We start from the raw sequence: 20296 nt of genomic DNA on the forward strand, positions 1-20296 counted from the left end.
GATTGATTGAACATTATCTGCAACCAACATCCAGCAAAACAGGAAGAGGGCATAATGAGATGAGATGAATTTGCATTTAAGATTCCTAAAATATCTACATCCCAAACAATAAAAATTTGCTTGTCTTTAAGGTTAAAATTTTCTTCCTTATTTATGGCGAAAGATAAATGTAGCAGTCGATGAACTCTGGCAGTCTGAATTTGAATAGACACTTCACAGTTTTGGTGCAGTGCACATCAGCATTTAAAAAATGTAGAGAGGGGAGAGAATAATTACCTCCTTTCTACTCAGATATATACATTAATGTTTCACTGTTGACAGCAAAATTAAAAATAAATCCAATTATGAAAAATAGAGATAAACTGAATGCAATGGTGCTATTAAGGAAAAACATATGATTTAAGTCTGCTAACTGGAGCATTAACAGTTATTAATTTATTGTTCCTGACTGCTCGTTGATTAAGAGAAAATTTAAGAGACTCTACTATTGAACTCTCAAAGCACAGAATTTGCTTAAAATGCAAACCTTATAATTAAACTTCAAAGATGCTTTTCCTGCCCAGGACCTAAGACATGGGATTATTCTATGATTGTCTTATCACTCAGCTCTTGCCCCATGAGGGGCAGTAAAATCACAGTTATGATCTTGAGACTATGGTTACGTGAACAGACTAGTACCAGTATGGATTAACTATTTAGGGAGCTTCAGATTTTAAATGGAGTTGAAGAAGTTAGCAACATTGGATTGTTGCAAAGGCATCTCTAAACCAATAATGCCTTTCAGGAAAGGAAATGTATCCTTGTCTGGCCTAAATGTGGCTCAAGATATTCATTTCAGGGTACAGGTAGAAAAGACGTATTGGCTTTGGAGGTGGTTTGCAAGGTTGATATTGGAGATGAGGGGGTTAGCCTAGGGGGGTGGATCGAGCCACCTGGAAGCATACTCACTGGAATTCAGAAGAATGAGTGGGGATCTTAAAGAATAATATAAAATTATAAAAGGGATAGATAAGATGGAGGAAGAACCACTGGTAGATGAGACTAGAACGAGAAGACATAGCCTCAAGATTCTGGGCAGTAGATTTTGGATGGAGATAAGGAGGAACTGCGTTTAACAGAGAGTAGTGAATCTGTAGAATTATCTGGCCAAGGAAGCAGTGGGTCTACCTCATTAAATATATTTAAGAGACAGTTACACGGACTTTTGCATAGTCAGGGAATTAAGGGATATGGGGAAAAGGCAGGTGGGTTCAGCCAGATCAGCCATGATCTTTTGAATGGCAGAGCAGGCTTGATGGGCCAGATGACCTACTCCATAAGGCCACAAGGCCATAAGACATAGGAGCAAAATTCAGTCATTTGGCCAATTGAGTCTGCTCTGCCATTTCATTGTGGCTGATCCATTTTCCCTCTCAACCACATTCTCTTGCCTTCACCCCATAACATTTCATGCCCTGGCTAAACAAGAACTTATCAATCTCTGTCTCAAGTACACCAAATGACCTGGTCTCCACAGCCACCTGTAGTAATGAATTTCATTGATTCACCACCTTCTGGCTGAAGAAACTCCTCCTCAGCTCCATTCTAAGTGGATGTCCCTCTGTTCTGAGACTGTGCCCTCAGGTCCTAGACTCCCACACCATAGGAAACATCCTCTCTACATCCACACCATCTGGCCTTTTCAGCACTCAATACGTTTCAATGAGATCCCTCCTCATTCTTCTAAATTCCAGCGGGTACAGGCCCAGAACCATCAAACTCTCGCTCCTATTTCTTATGTTCCTCTAGTGGGAGTATCCAGAAGTAGAGGGCACAGTCTCAAAATTAAGAGGCAACCTTTTAGAACAGAAGTAAAGAGGATATTTTTTATCCCAAGCGTGGTGGATCTGTGGAATGCTCTGCCACAGACAGCAGTGGAGGCCAAGTCTGTGGGTATATTCAAAGCGGAAGTTGGTAGATTCTGATTTGTTGGGGCATCAAGGAATATGGTGAAAGGGTAGGTATATAGGGTTGAATGGGATCCGGGATTAGCCATGATGAAATAGCGAAGCAAACTCGAATGGCTGAATGGCCTAATTATGCTCCTATGTCTTATGGTTTGATGTTCTTATGCTCTTATTTTCAGTGTTTTTCATGCCAACGATGTCCACATCCCTAAAGTAAACAAATAAGAAACTCCCTCCTTATAAGAAAAAATATTTGATTTCTGTAATTAAATGTGGTACTAGTGTTTTAGATCTAGTCTTTAGCTTATATCAACCATACACTGAGAGCAGTGAGGTGCAAATCCATAAATGTAGTCCCAATGCCATTAGGCTTTACAATTCTACCGCCAGGACTTAAGAACTTTTTAAAAGCTATTATTAATGCTTTTTGAGATAGTGATTTAGATGCATATCATATTCTTTACTGAGTTAAGTATTGTATGTACCGTAGATTCCGGACTACAGAGCGCACCTGATTTTTAGCCGCTGGCACTAATTTTAGAAATAAAATCATTTTTTTAAATGTAAAGGCCGCACCGGATTTTAGGCCGCACCGGATTTTCGGCCGCAGGTGTCCCACGTTGTAATATGAGATATTTACACAGAAAGATATTACACGTGAGGATTTTTTTAACTTTTAATTAAATCCATATGGTAACAAAAACAAATACATATTGCAAATGCTTTTTTTCGAACCGTGCCCGTACGCGGCTACTTTTAAATATACGTTGCGTATACTTCTTTACTGAACAACATTCCAATATCTCCTAACGACTGGTAAAAAATATATATACTGCAGCCTACCAGGAAAAGTTATTGATACCTTTAACTTAAAAGCAGAGTTCGCTCGGATCCAAAGCCGCTCGCGTAATGCCGCTCCCCCCCTCCTTTCCGTTTCATCGCAAACGGCATTTAAAAGCAGATTTCGCTCGGATCCAAAGCCGCTCCGCCGCTCCCCCCCTCCTTTCCGTTTCATCGCAAACGGCATTTTCCCACAAGACGCCGCGAAACCGGGTGTGTCGTCATAGCATCCCGCGATGTAGTACAGAAAACAAATATAGTTTAAACTAAGAGGGTAGGTAGCACAATGCTTCGAGTGTTTTCCATGTTGATGAGGGTGAGTACAAATGACTGATTTACAATAATTTAATTGTGAAAGTGCGCTTGATTTATCGTACAATTTCATTGGACCTCTGTGAACTACTCATCAATTTTATTGGTCTACTGTTACGAGGCAAAATCTTTACGAGGCGGCATGAAAAAAAAAATGCATTAGCCGCTCCGGATTATTGGCCGCAAAGTTCAAAGCTGTTCAAAATGTGGGAAAAAAGTAGCGGCTTAAAATCCGGAATCTACGGTAATTAGTTTTGCTACAACAAGTGTATGGGACATTGGAAAAAAGTTGAATTTCCCCATGGGGATGAATAAAGTATCTATCTATCTATCTATCTATCTATCAATCTAGTCAATAGACAATAGGTGCAGGAGTAGGCCATTCAGCCCTTCGAGCCAGCACCGCCATTCACTGTGATCATGGCTGATCATCCACAATCAGTACCCCATTCCTGCCTTCTCCCCATATCCCTTGACTCCGCTATCTTTAAGAGCTCTATCTAACTCTTTCTTGAAAGCATCCAGAGAATTGGCCTCTACTGCCTTCCGAGGCAGAGCATTTCACAGATCCACAACTCTCTGAGTGGAAAAGTCTTTCCTCAACTTCATTCTAAATGGCCTACCCCTTATTCTTAAAATGTGTCCTCTGGTTCTGGACTCCCCCAACATCGGGAACATGTTTCCTGCCTCTAGCGTGTCCAATCCCTTAATAATCTTATATGTTTCAATCAGATAGTCTTTCATCTATCAAATATAACATCTCAGTCCTGACAGAGTTTCTCAGGTTTTGATTTAATTTATATAGCAAATTTCAGATCACATTTGTAAAGTGCTGAATAATGGAGTGAATCTCAGGATCATGAGAAACTCGAAGGAGTTTATCTAACTATCTGCAAAGCTTGACAGGGCATTCAGCCAGTTAATTCTGGCATGATCATTCTGATCCAAGGTTACTGAAAACTCAGCATGAAAGAAGCAGGCAGAATCTAGGTATATATTTAAATGGACTGGAAGCAGGCAGGGAAGAAATGCAGAGTGATCCAAGGACAGTCAGAAACTCTATTCAAAGCCACACAATTGGCAATGAAATACATTTGTATAAAGTCCTGGTCATAACATAAGGCCATAAGGTATAGAAACAGAGTTAGCCCATTTGTCCTATGAATCTGCTCTACCATTTCATCATGGCCGATCCAGTTTTTCTCTCAGCCCCAATTCCTGAATCCCTTCATGCTCTGGCCAATCAAGAACCTATCAACCTCCGCCTTAAATATTCATAAAGGCCTGGCCTCTACAGCTGCCCGTGGCAAAGAATTCCACAGACTCGCCAGTCAACAACATGGGGAAAATGGTGGCCAACAAACAATGTGCTGGAGAAACTCACTGGGAGGGAAGAAACTGACCACGCTTTGGGTCAAAATCCTGCATAAGTTTGCATTAAAAATGAAAAGAGAGTTACAGAAATGGAATGTTGTTTTACATCTCCTGTGGATTCTTATTACCTGTTGAAGGTGGTGGTGAGGGGCCAGATTAAAAGTTTAATAAAATATAACAATTTATTCACATTAGGTTATCTATTTCATTCCTTCTTTGGTTAGTATTTCAGTAAAAAAGGAAGTTTTATCATTGACATGGCTTCATACAATAAAATCCTCATGGAAATTTACTCACTTATTATTTGCAGTGTGTTGATGTCCAGTCTAACTTTTCTAAAAGTCGAATACCCAGCGGCTAGATAATCTCTTCTGCACTGACAGTCATCCCTTCTAGTTCCATTATATGGGCATTCAGCAGGATTATGCAACCTAAGCCAAACAGAATTTTAAATGTATATGTCAATTATGATAGAAAGTTACTTTATTTTTCACGAGGTGAACTTGGGGTTTGAACAGCTATATTTTGCTTTTCTATACCTGTAGCCGTAAACTTCTGAAAAATTTTCCAAATCACCCGTTGTCAGTGTAATGTACTCCCTGGGGCTGTCTGACAGCATATCCGCACAGTATATCTGAAACCAGAAATGCACAATGAAGCAAAGATAAATAGATTTTAAAAAAATTGAATACTCATAGTTTCTCTATTAATACAGTTCACTGAAATACCTTTACTTGCTTCCCTTGAATATTAAGAACGTAATCACCATCTTCGATGAATCCCTTCAATCGCTGCACATCTCTACAGCTTTCTGGAAATTCACCTACATGCAAAATATGGTTTTAATTATACTTTAGAACAAATACTTCAGAACAAGCAAACACAGACTTTATACATGATAATTTGCATCAGTACAAACAGAAAACAGATGGTGATGTGAAAATGGACTTAATAATCCAGATGCTTACATTTTCCATTCTGGCATGTTCTCCTCTCTTCTGGCTTAACGTCTGAACTACATGAATTGCTTAAATGTCCGTCGATTGTTAAGCAGTATACTGAGCGTTGCATGATTCCTATTCCACAAGTTGCTGAACACTTACAAGAAAATTTTAAAAAAGAAAGTAAATAGCACTAAATATAAAATCAATGTAAATCACGAACTACAATGATTAAACAAGTATTTTCATGCAACAGAAACTGTATAAATATTCCAGTCTGATATTTATCTCCAGTTAATACTTTAACATGTTTAACACTGCTGTCAGAAGGTTTATTTTGCTGTCATATCAAGGTTTAGGAGAGCAGGTCATTTGACCGGCATTCAAATTTGTGAAGCTTTAGTGCACAATTCTTTTTAAAAAAAACATCAGAATAATCTTTCAGAAAACATCAGAGATCAAAATTGGGTTTGGAGAATATTGTGATAGGCACATTGAAGCATCATAATGTGGGATTTCTCATCCACTTGTAAAGAGGATTATCCCGTGGCAGTATGCGGTAGGGTGATGTGATGGCATAGTGGTTAGCAAAACGCTATTAGAGCACCAGTGACCTGGGCTTGATTCCGCTGCTGTCTACAAATGGTTGGTACTTTCTCCCAATGACCATGTGGGTTTTCTTTGAGTGCTCTGGTTTCCTCCCAAATCCCAAAGATGTACATGTTAGTAGGTTAACTGATCACATGTGTGTAATTGGGGGGCACGGGCTCATAGGCCGAGAATGCTCTGTTACCGTGCTGTATCTTTAAATAAAAGTATAATACCTCACCAGTTTTGTGGTGTGAGAAAATCTCCGAAGATTATTAGGTACAAGAAATATATGTAGCTATTAAACCTTAAGCATGTAATATAAATGTTGGATACTAAGGATCGATATTATTAGAATATAAAAGCAAGGATGTAATGTTGAGGCTTTTTAAGGCACTAATAAGGCCTTAAAGCCTTGGAGCATTGTGAGCTGTTTTGGGCCCCTATCTAGGATAATAAAGGATCTGCGGACATTGGAGAGGGTTCAAAGGAGGTTCATGAAAATAAATCCAGGATGGAACGGCTTATCATATGAAGAGTGTTTGATGGCTCCTGGCCTGAACTCACTGGAATTCAGAAGAATGAGGGGGTTGGGATCTTATTGAAAATGTTGAAAGGCCTTGACAGAGTGGATATGGAGAGGACATTTCCTCTAGTAGGGGAGTCTAAGACCAGAAGACACGACCTCAGAATAAAGGGACATCGATTAGAATAGAAATGAGGAGGAACTTCTTTAGCCAGAGAGTGGTGAATTTCCGGAGTTCGTCGCCACAGGTGGATGTGGAAGACAAGTCACTGGGTATATTTAAGGCCCAGTTGACAGGTTCTTGGTTAGTCAGGGTGTGAAGAGATATGGGAAGAAGGCAGGACACTGGGGCTCAGAAGGAAATGGATCAGCCATGCTGAAATATCTGAGCAGACTTGATGGGTCATGTGACCTCATTCTGCTCTTATATCTAATGGTCTTAAGGACTAAACATGGAAATGGACTTGGAGAGGGACTTGTGCAAGAATTAAAATTTGGTTGCTTTAGGAGAGAAATTCTAAACATTTTTAAATGATACACATTTATACATAGACACATGCAACTATGTTTATCAGGGAAGACTCTGCTCCTATACATGCTTGGATGAGGTAGAGATCCAGCTGTGATAATTTTGAAAGGTACAGGAGCTCAAGAGCTTGTATACCACCCTTCTGCTTCCTAGTTCTTATTTTATTGTTCTTATTTTAATTGAATTTACTGTTTTGTTGGATATATTTTGAGCAAAACCCACACGTCCTCACTATAATTCAAGTAACATACCATATAAAATCCTTTCAGAAAGCATTAATATAACATCAGAGCAAACAAAAAAAACTGTTAAATTTGCATCAAGTGTAAGGTCTGAACTTGTGTCCTGAAAATTTTTGAAATGAACTTACGCTTCCCCAATTTCCAACCCGCCATGAAGCAGAAACAGGGCATTCACCAAGAGAGCAGGCTCGGATGTTTGGCGGCTGTGTCCCAGGGCAGTTAGTTGTAATCTGGTGATAGTAGCCATATTCATAGAGGTCCTTACCATTGTAAACCTCACTGCAGGAAACAAGTCTTTGTTGGTAGCCATTTCCACAAGTAACTGAGCACTGGAAATAAAGTTATATTGTTAAACTAATTTTCTGTTGTAACAATGTATTGGAATGAAAGCTGCTGAAATCAGGTTCACTCTGCTGTAATCTCCTATAAATTAACTCCATTTGACTGTCGCTTTGTGAGTCACTAAAAAGCAGGATGCTGAAATTGCTATTAAGATGTTATATGCTGGCAGAGTGCTTCGGTCCTCCAATGCACAAGTTCATCCAGGGACAATATATGAAATTACAGTTAAAGAACAGTATGGCAGCAGAGCGTTTTGATCACCAGGTGCATCATCTCATGCGGACACAGCTTATAGGCTCACTTTAGAGATTTTCCACAGATTGGATTCCTGATCTGCATCTCTGAAACATTATTACAGCTTTGAATTACAAATGCTTCAGCAGGAATTGCTAGAAGGCTTGGTCTTTGATAAGAACTTCACTTTGAAGAAATTCAATTAAAGTACCCATCTTGTGGAAATGAAAATGCAGGCTATTGTCTCAGCCTTTGCACTGAGTGATTTCTCATCAATGATTTCAATTTGTATTCATCTTATGTTCTCGTCTGTTCCCTTAATCTCTACCTATGTATAAATTTCCAGCTCCCATTTCACAATTACACTTTGATTTTGGTATCTAATGTCACCTCATTATTCCACTCATGGAATCACAGATAAGACTACCTTTGATTACTTTCTCATTTCAAAATTAACTTCCCTTAATTTTCTCAACAAAATGTTAGTCTTTGGTAGTGCTGATCAGATCATCCTCAGTCTCTCATAACTACAATCCAACTAGGTCCAGGGGGCAGTCACATCTTCCTGTTTCATTGTCTTCCACTGTGCTGTAGCCAGAGAGTATCTTGTAAAGGCATCTCCCCTATGCCATCACCATTATTTCTGGACATTTGCTAATAATCCATTGTTAACTATATATTGTTTATCATCTACACGTAGCCCCTTGAAATAAGAGAGAAAGAACAGACATTTTCTATGTGGCGAGTTAGGTTTAAAAATTTTTTTTTCTTAAATTCCAACCAAAACCTATTTTCTTCCTAGTGACTATATGTTTCATATCTGGGGCTGAACCTGGCTGTCCATATCTTTGTGGTTTTGTTTGACTCTTAAAAGACCTACATAATAATAGCACAAAGAATATTTACATGCATCTCCTTAACATCTTTCTGCACTTAGTTATCGAGTGGTAACCTTTGTTACCACTCTATTGACCCTACAATCATTCTGATGGAAGTCTACCTGAATTAGGATGTGATTCTATGCTGTATAACTCTATGACTCTGTGCCTTCCAATCACTTAAAATACCTGTACACCCCAACAACATCGTCTCAAACATCCCAATATTAATTACTGCACCTGAATTTTGGAACACAATCCCTCACCATCACTACATGTCATTATTTAAGATACTCCTTAAATGCACTTCTTTGTTGATTTTTTTTGTTTTTTTCCTCCTAGTATGCACTTAGAATGAATGTTTAATAGCTTATATCCTTGCCAAGCACCTTAGGGTGTTATTACTATATAGAAACCATCACATAAATACAAGAACAAAGTACAAAGGTTTTCATGGTCCACGGCCTCCTCTCTTCAATACAACACTTGTTCATTTAAATAAATGTTTGTAAAGTGTGAGATGAAGATATTACTGAAATTAATTTGGTAATATAAAATCTACATTTATATTCAACGATAGCCCAGTAGTCCTAAAGTTCATTTAAGTTCATAAAGGAAAACTTGAAACTGCCAATTACATTTATTGCAGGAATGTAATAAGGCCAGCATTACATTCCAGGGCTTATTTCATCTTATACACCACCAGGAGACTTCGCTAAGGCAGCCACATAGCAGTTTCCTGCTGACACATCAAAAAGTACTCATTCATTAGCCTTTTAATAGAATAATACTCTCAATCTCTCGGACTTGTCTATTTCGCCCCTCTATATTTTCTCGCTCTTATACAGAGAAGCACAGACAAGGCAAACGAACATACAGGCTCGGCCACAGACACAGACACGCATGCAAACCTCAAGAATCCTGTCCCACAACCCACCACGTTCAAGATCAACGGAGAACTTGTAGGGGCAGCAGGAGGCTAATTGTGCCATAAAAAGTGTGGAAGTGAAATTGGTCCATTTGCATTGTTAGTAAGGAGTGTTCTGATTTTATCTGAGAAACTGGTAAGCAAACAGAACTTGACTTTCCCTATTGTGAGAACACCCTTTCTATTTATTCATATGCTTTATATACTGTATGTAAGCAAGGGGGAAGTTGAACTTTGTCTGCAATGAGTGTTTTCCCGCTTCCTAAGATCCACTTGGCTCTTTGGAAAATTCTAACTAAGCAGTTCCCTGACTCACCAACTTGATGTATCATCTTTTCTTGAACTCCATTAGAACACCAGTGAAAACAGTCCCAGTATCCCAGTCCATCTTCAAAAATGTACTCCCCGTCAATAGCACGACTTTAGTGAACTGGTGTCATTCAGTTTTTTTGGCTTTATTGTCAAACAGGTAGTTTAATGCTTTTGTACTGAAGTAAGTTAAGCCATAGCCTATCATTGACTTCAATAGAATGAAAAAGATGGCTGATCATATACCTTCCATTTCCACCGGCAATCAAAGTAAGGGCTTCCCTGCTTTCCCATTACACAGTGGCTAAAGGTGCATTTGGTAACACAGTGATATTCCCTAAGTGAGGAACAAAACTGACTTATGGCAGTAAGAAAGCCAATGCTAAATCAGAAGGTAAATTAGATTTAACTGACAAGTTAGTAAGGAATCCAAGTACTTTAAGAAAAGAAGCCTCAAGAAATTAGTGTCCAAACTGATTCCAGACTAAAAATAGGTATTTCTTATTTGATTTTGGATACTGAGAGCAATCTAGATACTATTACATTTTCAAGGCAAAGACTAATTTTAGAAACTTAGTGCACTCTGCCATGAAAGATGTTGATTTTTTAGAACGTTATGCATTTTCTAATGCAGAAGATACTGCATTTAAAGCCAAATAGGGTCAAGCATTCTTTACTATTTTGCAAACTAATTTAAATATTTTTCTACCTCAGACCACTCTCCTGTAATCCAGATGTATTCACAAGGCTGATTATTACACGGTTCCACGCTTAACGGTCTTTTGCTTGCATCACATTTAACACTATGTACTTCTTCTGAACTCTGGCTGATACACGTAACTTTACGATGTCTTGTTCCGGTATCACAGGTTGCACTGCACTGCAAAGGAAGCACAAGAAAACACTTTACTTTGCTGATTTTGAACATTTTAATATCAACTGCAGAAATTAATCAGGGAGGACTTTACAGAGGGATTTCAGATTATGAAATAGCTTGATTAGGAAATACAGACTCTATTTGCAAGTAAAATTTCAATTATAAGACTTAAATATAAGAATAATAACAATTAAGCCAATAGGGAACCCAGGGAAGCTGCTTTGAACAGAGATTAAATTGTAAAGTTTAATTGTAAAGAGTCAGAGGGTAGTAAATCTGTGGACTTTGTTGCCAAGAGCGGCTGTGGAGGCCAAGTCATTGGGTGCATTTAAGGCAAAGATAGATAGGTTCTTGATTAGCCAGGGCATTAAAGGGTATGGGGTGAAGGCAGAGGAATGGGGATGACTAGAAAAATTGGATCAGCCCATGATTGAAAGGCAGAGCAGACTTGATGGGCCGAATGGCCTACTTCTGATCCGATATCTTGTTGTCTTATGCTCTTAAAACTCAAAAATAGTTGTTATACTTGAGCAATCAACCTCCTGAACTGGCATGGATAACTTAACTCATCATAACTCTGACTAGATTAAACAGACTCACTTTCTACAACTCATGTTCTCAGGATTACTTTTTATTTGCACATTGCTTGTTTGTTAGGCTTTTCTTATATATAGTTTTTCACAAATGTTATGGTATTTCATTATGTCCCTAATATTCAAGTCAAGTCAAGTCACTTTTTATTGTCATTTCGACCATAACTTCTGGTACAGTACATAGTAAAAACGAGACAATGTTTTTCAGGACCATGGTGTTACATGACACAGTACAAAAACTAGACTGAACTACGTAAAAAAACAACACAGAGAAAAAAACTACACTAGACTACAGACCTACCCAGGACTGCAAAGGACTGCAAATTACCCGCAAGAAAACAAATCTCACATACATATGATAACACATACATGCTTTGACAATAAATTTACTTCAATTTTGGCATTGAAAACTCTAGCAACGGGAATAGTTGAGGTACGTTAGAGAGGGAAACAAGGTAAGGACGTTATAGAGAACAGCATGGGATGAAGATGGGGTATGATAAGGAGGGAATGGACTGGGCGAGACACATGTGAGCTATAAACATGGCTCTCCATGTAGAATGGCAATTTCTATGCTGCAAGCCTTCCATCGTAAATTTACAAGACTGGCTTATAAGGAAACTTTTGATACATTCCTATGTCAGTTCAACAAGGCTTTAGTTTTCTGAAATAAATGTTATATAAAAGATAAGGTTTATAAAGCTTATATCTGATATAAGCTAATGATTCTGTACAGAAAATTATTCAGATGAACAAATTTCCTCATAAATATTGGCCTACATTTTGCTGTAAAATGTAAGTAATTCTGGGCCTATAGTGTATCCATAATTAATTGCTTGACTCTCAAACTTATTTGACATTGTTTGGTGGCTTGGACTTTAACAATGCCCATTGCTGAACACAAGCACAGATTTGAACACTGATGCTCTGCCTTGCCAAGTTTCCATGAAGGAATCAACTCTCAAATTATGCAGCAGTTTAGATCTGTCTTAGCAACCATGAGCTGAATTATCTTGATTAGGAATTCAGGCTTGCCAGAAGGAAAAATGAATGCAAGCTTTTTCTTTTCTAAACATTTCCACTTTCACATCCTCCATCTATATATCACTCATAAGATACAGAAGCATAATTAGGCCACTCAGCCTACTCCGATATTCCACCATGGCTGATTTATTAACCTCATTCTCCTGTCTTCTCGCCGCAACCTTTGACGCAGTACTAATCAAGCACTTAGCAACCTCCACTTTAAATATAATCAATGACTTAGCTCCACAGCCGTTCAGGGCAATGAATACAACAGATACTCCACCCTCCAGCTAAAAAAATTCCTTCACATCACTGCTCTAAATGGATGTTCCTCTATTCTGAGGCTATGCCCTCTGGTCCTAGACTCACTCACTATAGAAAATATCCTCTCCACATCCAGTGTATCTATGCATTTCAATATTCAGTAGGTTTCAATGAGATCCCTCCTGATTCTTCTAAACGCCATTGAGTACAGGCCAGAACCATCAAAATGCTCCTCATACATTAAAACTTTCATTCCTGAAATCATTCTTCTGAGCCTCCCCTGAATCCTCTCCATTGCCAGCACAGCTTTTTTTAGGTAAGGGGCCAAAACTGCTCACAATACTCCAAGTGCAGTCTCACCAAAACCTTACAAAGCCTCATCATTATACCTTTGCTCTTATATTCCAGTCCACTCACAATTAATGCCAATATTGCATTTGCCTTTCTTATCACTGACTCACCTGCAAGTTAACCTTTGGGGAATCCTGCACTAGGACTCCCAAGTTCATTTGCACCTCTGATTTTTGAATTTTCTTACCCTTTGGAAAATAGTCAACACCTTTACTCCTTTTACCAAAGTGCATAACCATACACTTCCCTGCACTATATTCCATTAGCCACTTTATCCATTCTCCTAATCTGTCTCAGTCCTTCTGCAGTCTACCCACTTGTTCAGCACTACTGCACCCCACGTATCTTTGTATCATCTACATACTTGGCCAAAAAAGCCATCAATTCTGTCATCCAAATTGTTGATTTATAACGTGAAAAGAAGCAGTCCCAACACTGACCCTGTGGAACAACACCAGTCACTGGCAGCTAGTCAGCATAGGCCCATCTTATTCCCACTTTACATAATGTGAGTCAGCCAATCTTCTATCCATGCTAGTGTATTTCCTGTAATACCATGGGCTCTTATCCTGTTAAACAGACTCACGTGTGGCACCTTGTCAAAGATCTTTTGAAAATCCAAGTAAACAACATCCACTGACTCTCCTTTGTCTATTCTGCCTATTACTCTTCAAAGAATTCAACAGATTTGTCAGGCAAGATGGAAAACATGCTGACTTTGGCCTACTTTATCAAGTATCTCCAAGTACCCCAAAACCTCATCCTTAATAATAGGCTCCAATATCTTCTCAACCATGGAAGTCAGGCTAACTAGCCCACAATTTCCTGTCTTCTGCCTCCGTTCCTTCTGAAAGAGTGGAGTGACATTTGCAATTTTCCAATTCTTTGGAACCATTCCAGAATCTAGTGATTCTTTGAAGATCATTACTAATTCCTCTACCATCTCTTTAACTACCTCTTTCAGAACCCTGATGTGTAGTCCAACTGGCCCAGCTGAGTAATCTACCTTCAGATCTTCAGCTTTCCGATCACCTTCTCTGTAGTAATAGCAACTACACTTACATCTGCCCCCTGACACATTTCAATTTCTGGCATACAGCTAGTGTCTTCCACAGTGAAGACTGATGGAAAATACTTAATAATTTTGTCCACCATATCTTTGTCCTTTATTTCTACCTCTCATATGTCATTCTGCAGTGGTCCAATATCCATCTCAACTCTCTTTTACTCTTTATATAACTGAAAAATCTTTTGGTATCCACTTTTACATTATTGGCTAGCTTACCTTCAAATTTCATCTTTTCTTTCCTTATGGCTTTTTTAGTTGCCTTCTTTCATTTTTAAAAGCTTCCCAATTCTCTGATTTCCCACTCAATTTTGCTCTAATATATGCCCTCTCGTTTACTCTTTGCTTTTACCGCTCCTCACCTGGCTCCATTAAATGCTTGCTTGTTCTTGCTCCACGCCTTCCCTTCACCTTTTAATCTGGCCATCTCCCCTTTACCTTTCAGTCCAGATGAATGGTCACAACCCTTCATAGATGCTGCCTAGCCCTTGGCATTCTCCCAGCATTTCGTGTGTTCTTCCTGCCCATCAAAGCTATATTGGTTAACATCACTGTGCGGTGATGAATAAGCTCACAAGTTTATCAGCAGATTGTCTGCACCCTTTCTGCACCCATTGCTCATTACCTTCTTTCACCCTACAATTTGCTTCCATTGCCAAATAAATGGGGCCCGTCTTTTAGAGACTGACTGAAAAGCATTGACTGCTTAGAAGAAACACCAACCAGAATTGTATTTTTAAAACTTTTGTAGCTATGAGGGAAGTATTTGCTTTTCTGGTTCTACGGTGGTAGTGACTTTACACTTGTCACACCCTCCCCCCACCACCCACCAAATTTCCAGATCTCCACTGCCCACAAAGAGGGCATAAGCTTCCTAATGATGTAAAACCTGTATTCATTCTGAGACTAGGTATTAAGAATATTCTCTATTCATCCTCTTGCTACACCCTTATATTTGGGTTCTGGTTTTGAAGTCAAAGCTATTATTAGCAGTTAAGTAACTAATTGAATCAACACATAATATTCAACAACATTAGGATCCTCTTCAAATTATTTGATCAGAACTGTTACACATATACAATCTTTAATTTTAATCTATCGATTGGCTTTATTTTAATTCAGCTAGCGGTTATAAAATGTTATGTATGGTTTATACAATCTATAAAATGATGATAGTTGCTTCTGCAGGACCTTTTTTAGGATAATAGATTCCTTTCATTTAATGATTGTTGCATTTACTTATGCAACATAATTTGATAAGAATATTTACCTGTGAATTAATAATAAATACAAAGGAGATTTTCAATCATGCAGACCATAGTAAATGAATTCAAAGATTAAATCTTAAGTTTAATAGGAACTTCTCTCATTACATGACTTATAAGGGATAATGTTGTACTGTTTAATGACTCTGGGTTAAAATAAGTTCACCAATTTTTGATATTTCACGATGCAGTTCGTGTATGTGAATGAATCTGTGTCTATAAACTGCCAACAAATTTCTTCCAGAGTACACCATGTGTAAGTCTGATTAATGAGCATGCTGAGCTGCTAAGCTCCTTATTTCTGTGCCGTTCTCAATGATGAAAGAAAGTCAATTTAGATAAAATCTGTGCAAAACTAATCTGGAGTAATTGCTGTTCAGTCAGTGGGGTGCATAAGGGGCCCTTAAACCAAATGAGTAAGTGTAAGGAAATGGAGTGCATTCTATCAGTAAACTTAAGGGCCATAGTTTTGTCTGGTTACATATGTTTAGTGTTTATGAAAGTTAGATTAGCATTGGTACAATAATCATAAGCTACAGAATCATGCTATGCTCCCTTGAGAACCGCTGTTGTACAAAGTGGGCTGCTGCAAAAGACCAAAAGTCACAGATTATTGTTTATTGAAAGTCAATTCTGGAAAAAAGACTGTTGAATGACACAGAGGATTTAAAGAAAACTGAGCACGGAACTCCAGGTCATGACCAGTATTAGTCAGGCATGAAGAGTTTTCAGATGAGGTAGCCATTTTCTAAATATCAATTCATACAAAAGTTAACAAGGAGTATAAACAATAAAGAGTTACATATTGTGAATCAAACTGTCCACATAGGAACTATAGTTCAAAATGGTCACTCCCTTTACTTTTTACTCACAGTGGAGTCAGTAGTGACAATTTACAATGTGCCCTGCGAAACTCATCAATTAGTCTGCGATTTCCTCTCCATGGCCAAGAACAAGAGCAATAATATCATTGGAATCCCAACGGCTCTAAGTTCCCTTTTAAATCTAACGCTGTCCTGCTCTAACCCACTACTCTCTAATATCACTGTGTGAGCCATAAATACTGCAGTGATTTAAGATGGGCATTATACTTAAGGATCCTAGAAAGTGGTCTTTTACAGGGAACTCTTCATAGTTACAGTTATTTGTAGTTTACATTAATGACTTGGACTAAAGAACAAATAAGAAAAGTATGAAGAGGATACAAATCTGAAGGAAATAGTTAACACTAAGAAAAAACAACTGAGTAAAGAGTAATAAAAAATGCAAACTGGGCAGTTAACTGAGAAATTATCTTTAATACAAAGAAATTTGGCATGATGCATTTTGGTTAAAAAAAAGTGAAAACTGAAATAAATTGAAATGTAAGAAATGCAATTCAGTGGTAGATTTATATACCAAACAATCTGCTGGAGAATCTCAGTCGGTCAAGCGCATCCATGGGATGAAAGTTCGGAATGAAACCCTGTATTAGCAGTAGGTTTATAAATGAACAGACATTAAAAGCAAGAGCAGAGGTTAAAAAAACAATTAAAATTTCTAACACCACACACGGAGTTATCATAGAGAGATAGATTTTAAAAGAAATGACAGTGAATTTTTATGTACCTAATCTGGGCTGTGCCCTGAGTTCTGTGAAGTTTGAATGTCTATACCAAACAACAACAACATAGAAAGTATAAGAAAAATTTCCAAGGATTATACCAGATCAGAAAGATTACATCTACCAGCCAAGTTAAAAACAAGATGGGCTTTGATCTTCAGAAAACCTGCCATAGGACTTTGTGATTTGTTGACTGGGCTGAGGTGCAGAAAATACTTCAAGTGTGACATTATTCAAAATTAGAGGCAACAAGTAAATGTTCTTTCCTCATTGAACTTATTAGAAAATATCGAGAAAATTCTTTACTCTGAGAGAAGTTAAAAACTGGAACTCAATTTGAAGTATGTGATTGAGGCATAGATGCTTTCAAAAAGGTGGCACATAGGGGAAAAAGGTGAAGCAAAGATATTGGAAAATGCTCAGAACCGGCAGACTGAATGAGAGGACAAAGCCCATATGGTCCATTTATATGTTCTAAGCTTTGTATCCTGCATATACTATGAGAAGAGCACTGGAACGCACAATAATATCTCTCTATATGGCTCAGCCACAGATTTTTCTTCAGTTACTATCCTCTGGGACATCTTGCATGTTGTGGTATACTGGCAATGTTCTAGAGATGGAAGCTTGATTTCTATCATTCACCCATCTAAGTCTGAGCAACATGTCCCAGAGCTGCTGTAATTGTGGTGTGAATGTCTAACAAGATGCTCTGCAAGAACTCTACTAGGTGGTACAGAATTGTAGCTGGTATATCTGCTGTCTCACTGTACCAGAGGCACAGGGTCCTTCCTGAGCTTTGGCACTGTGTGTGGAGTTTCGGTTGCCATTTCTCAAAGACATGCAGCTTGGTACAAGAGTCACAGCGAGTCAGAGAGGCATACAGGAATACAGGCCCAACCAGCTGGCCACAGAGTTCACTCAATCAGTCCCAATTTCCTGTGTTGGCCCTTATGCCTCCAAGGCCCATCCATCCATGTCTCTGTCCAAGTGCTCTCAAGTGAGGCCTCTGTACCTGTCTCAAGCCCTTCCAATTCATTGGCCACCATAAATTACCCCTAGAATATAGGTGACTGAAAGAATCTGGAGGGAGTAAATAAGAATTTGTGGGTGGCATGGTAACGTCACTGTTATCAAAATGCTATTGTAGTGCCAGTGCCTGGGTTCCATTCTGCTGCAGTCTGTAAGGAGTTTGTACGTTCACCCATGAACACGTGGGCTTCCTTCAGGTGCTTCAGTTTCCTCCCATATTCCTATGGGTTAATAGGTTAGTTGGTCATATGGCTGGCACAGGTTCATTGGGCTGGAAGGGCCTATCACCGTGCCTGATCTAAGAATAAGGGGAAGATAAAAAGTGAAATTGATATAGGATTACTGGAACCGTATGTTTGGTGATCAGTGCCAACTCAGTTGCCATGCTGCATCTCTCCCACAGTCCAAAGACGTACCGGTTGGTAAATTCATTGGTCATTGTAAATTGTCCCGCAGTTACACTAACATTAAATTGGGGGATTGCTGGTCTGTTTGGCTGGAAAAGCTGGAGGGCCTATTCTGCACAGAATCCCAATAAATAAATAAATGACCTGAACATTCCCTCGTTCGTTTCACCCTTCAGCGGTAGAGAGCATCTGCAATCTCTGAATTTAGACACCCTTGGCAGTTTCAAGGATCATAATCATCAGTCATTTTTTCTGCACTGTTTACTAAGTTGTTGACTGGAGCAACTACTCCAGAGATAGTTCTAAACTGGCTTTAAATTGATAGCTTTCCCAAAGTATACTGTTTAGCAATTCTATTTTAGTTTACTATGATATTATTCATTGTCTGTAGCATTAATGCCAAATCTGGTCCCTTCTTAAATAGATCTCAAAATTAACTGTAACCAGGTAAGCAAGATTTAGTGTGACTTCCACATTAACACATTAAATCTTCACCAGTGTAGCTTCCTGCAAAACACTCACAATTTATCACAGCTATTGCCACTATGGTACACATCAATCAAAGAATATCGATACATCATAACAGTCCTGGAGGAGAAATGGAAGTGAAAAGACAGGGATAGACCATCAAGGTTCTCTTGGAAAGACTTTGGGGCTGGATTGTGCTTAAACTGGTGCACTATCTACATTCAGTGCCTGTGCTATTCCCTCAGCTCCTCTTATGTTATACAGCCCAATCAATCCAATTGTAGGCTTGAATTCCACAAGCATCCTGTCAAATATAGCAGGTTCTACAAGATGATAGGGCTCTGCATTCAGAACAGCGTGAAACCTTTTCTTTGAATTGGATGGGTTTAGTGGCAGAGCAAGTGGTCAAAAGCTCATCGCCTTTCTATGTTGGAATGCTCTACTAAGGCAGTCAGTTTAATGGACCTGCAAGGAGAATGTCTTTGGCAGTTCACTATGAGCCACCAGGGTTAACTCTGATTTGGTCTGCTGAAGAGCTGGATAAATGAGATGTCAGGACGAGAGCTCAAATAGAATGGAGTGATGCTAAAAAAGGGAGGGGAAAAAAACTAAATATATCAGGGATGGAGTTAGAAGGGGAGGAGCGGCTAAGATGAAGCCACACTCAGGTTGGAGGAACAACACCTTATATACTGGCTGGGTAGCCTCCAACCTGATGGCATGAACATTGGCTTCTTTAACTTCCCTTAATGCCCCTCCTCCTCTTCTAACCCCATCCCTGATATGTTTAGGTTTTTTTCCCCCTCCCTTTTTTTTCTTTCTCTCTCTGCCCATCACTCTGCCTGTTCTCCATCTCCCTCTGGTGCTCCCCTCCCCCTTTCTTTCTCCTTAGGCCTCCTGTCCCATGATCCTTTCCCTTCTCCAGCTCTGTATCCCTTTTGCCAATCACCTTTCCGGCTCTCAGCTTCACCCCACCCCCTCCGGTCTTCTCCTATCATTTCGCATTTTCCCCTCCCCCTCCTACTTTCAAATCTCTTACTATCTTTCCTTTTAGTTAGTCCTGACGAAGGGTCTCGGCCCGAAACGTCGACAGCGCTTCTCCCTATAGATGCTGCCTAGCCTGCTGTGTTCCACCAGCATTTTGTGTGTGTTACAATACAATCCTATTTGCAAATGGCAACTTTTTTAACCTATACACATTCCTATGAATAAATACCACAACAGAAGGATAATTATTGTGTTAGAGTATAATTGACATACAAAAATAGAACTGGCAATTGTGGCTTTTCAGGAGGTGCTAAAATGCCTTCACAAGATGAAGCAATAAAATTACACAATTTTATGCCAAACTTTAA

At 38.9% G+C, this 20296-nt stretch overlaps 1 protein-coding gene across 2 annotated transcripts in view; it reads right to left on the reverse strand.

Annotated features, from left to right (window-relative positions):
* The window catches only part of adamts9 (ADAM metallopeptidase with thrombospondin type 1 motif, 9), a 248365-nt gene that overhangs the window by 39281 nt on the left and 188788 nt on the right, over positions 1-20296 (reverse strand). For both annotated transcript variants that reach the window (XM_073072325.1, XM_073072324.1), the window contains 6 exons: positions 10699-10869; positions 7427-7627; positions 5441-5570; positions 5201-5295; positions 5012-5106; positions 4770-4903 (listed from right to left, as the gene is read on the reverse strand). In XM_073072325.1, coding sequence (XP_072928426.1) covers positions 4770-4903; positions 5012-5106; positions 5201-5295; positions 5441-5570; positions 7427-7627; positions 10699-10869 — 826 coding nt within the window. The remainder of the gene's footprint in view (positions 1-4769; positions 4904-5011; positions 5107-5200; positions 5296-5440; positions 5571-7426; positions 7628-10698; positions 10870-20296) is intronic.

Source organism: Hemitrygon akajei, chromosome 19 (genome assembly GCF_048418815.1).
Source record: "Hemitrygon akajei chromosome 19, sHemAka1.3, whole genome shotgun sequence".
Classification (NCBI taxonomy): Eukaryota; Metazoa; Chordata; class Chondrichthyes; order Myliobatiformes; family Dasyatidae; genus Hemitrygon; species Hemitrygon akajei.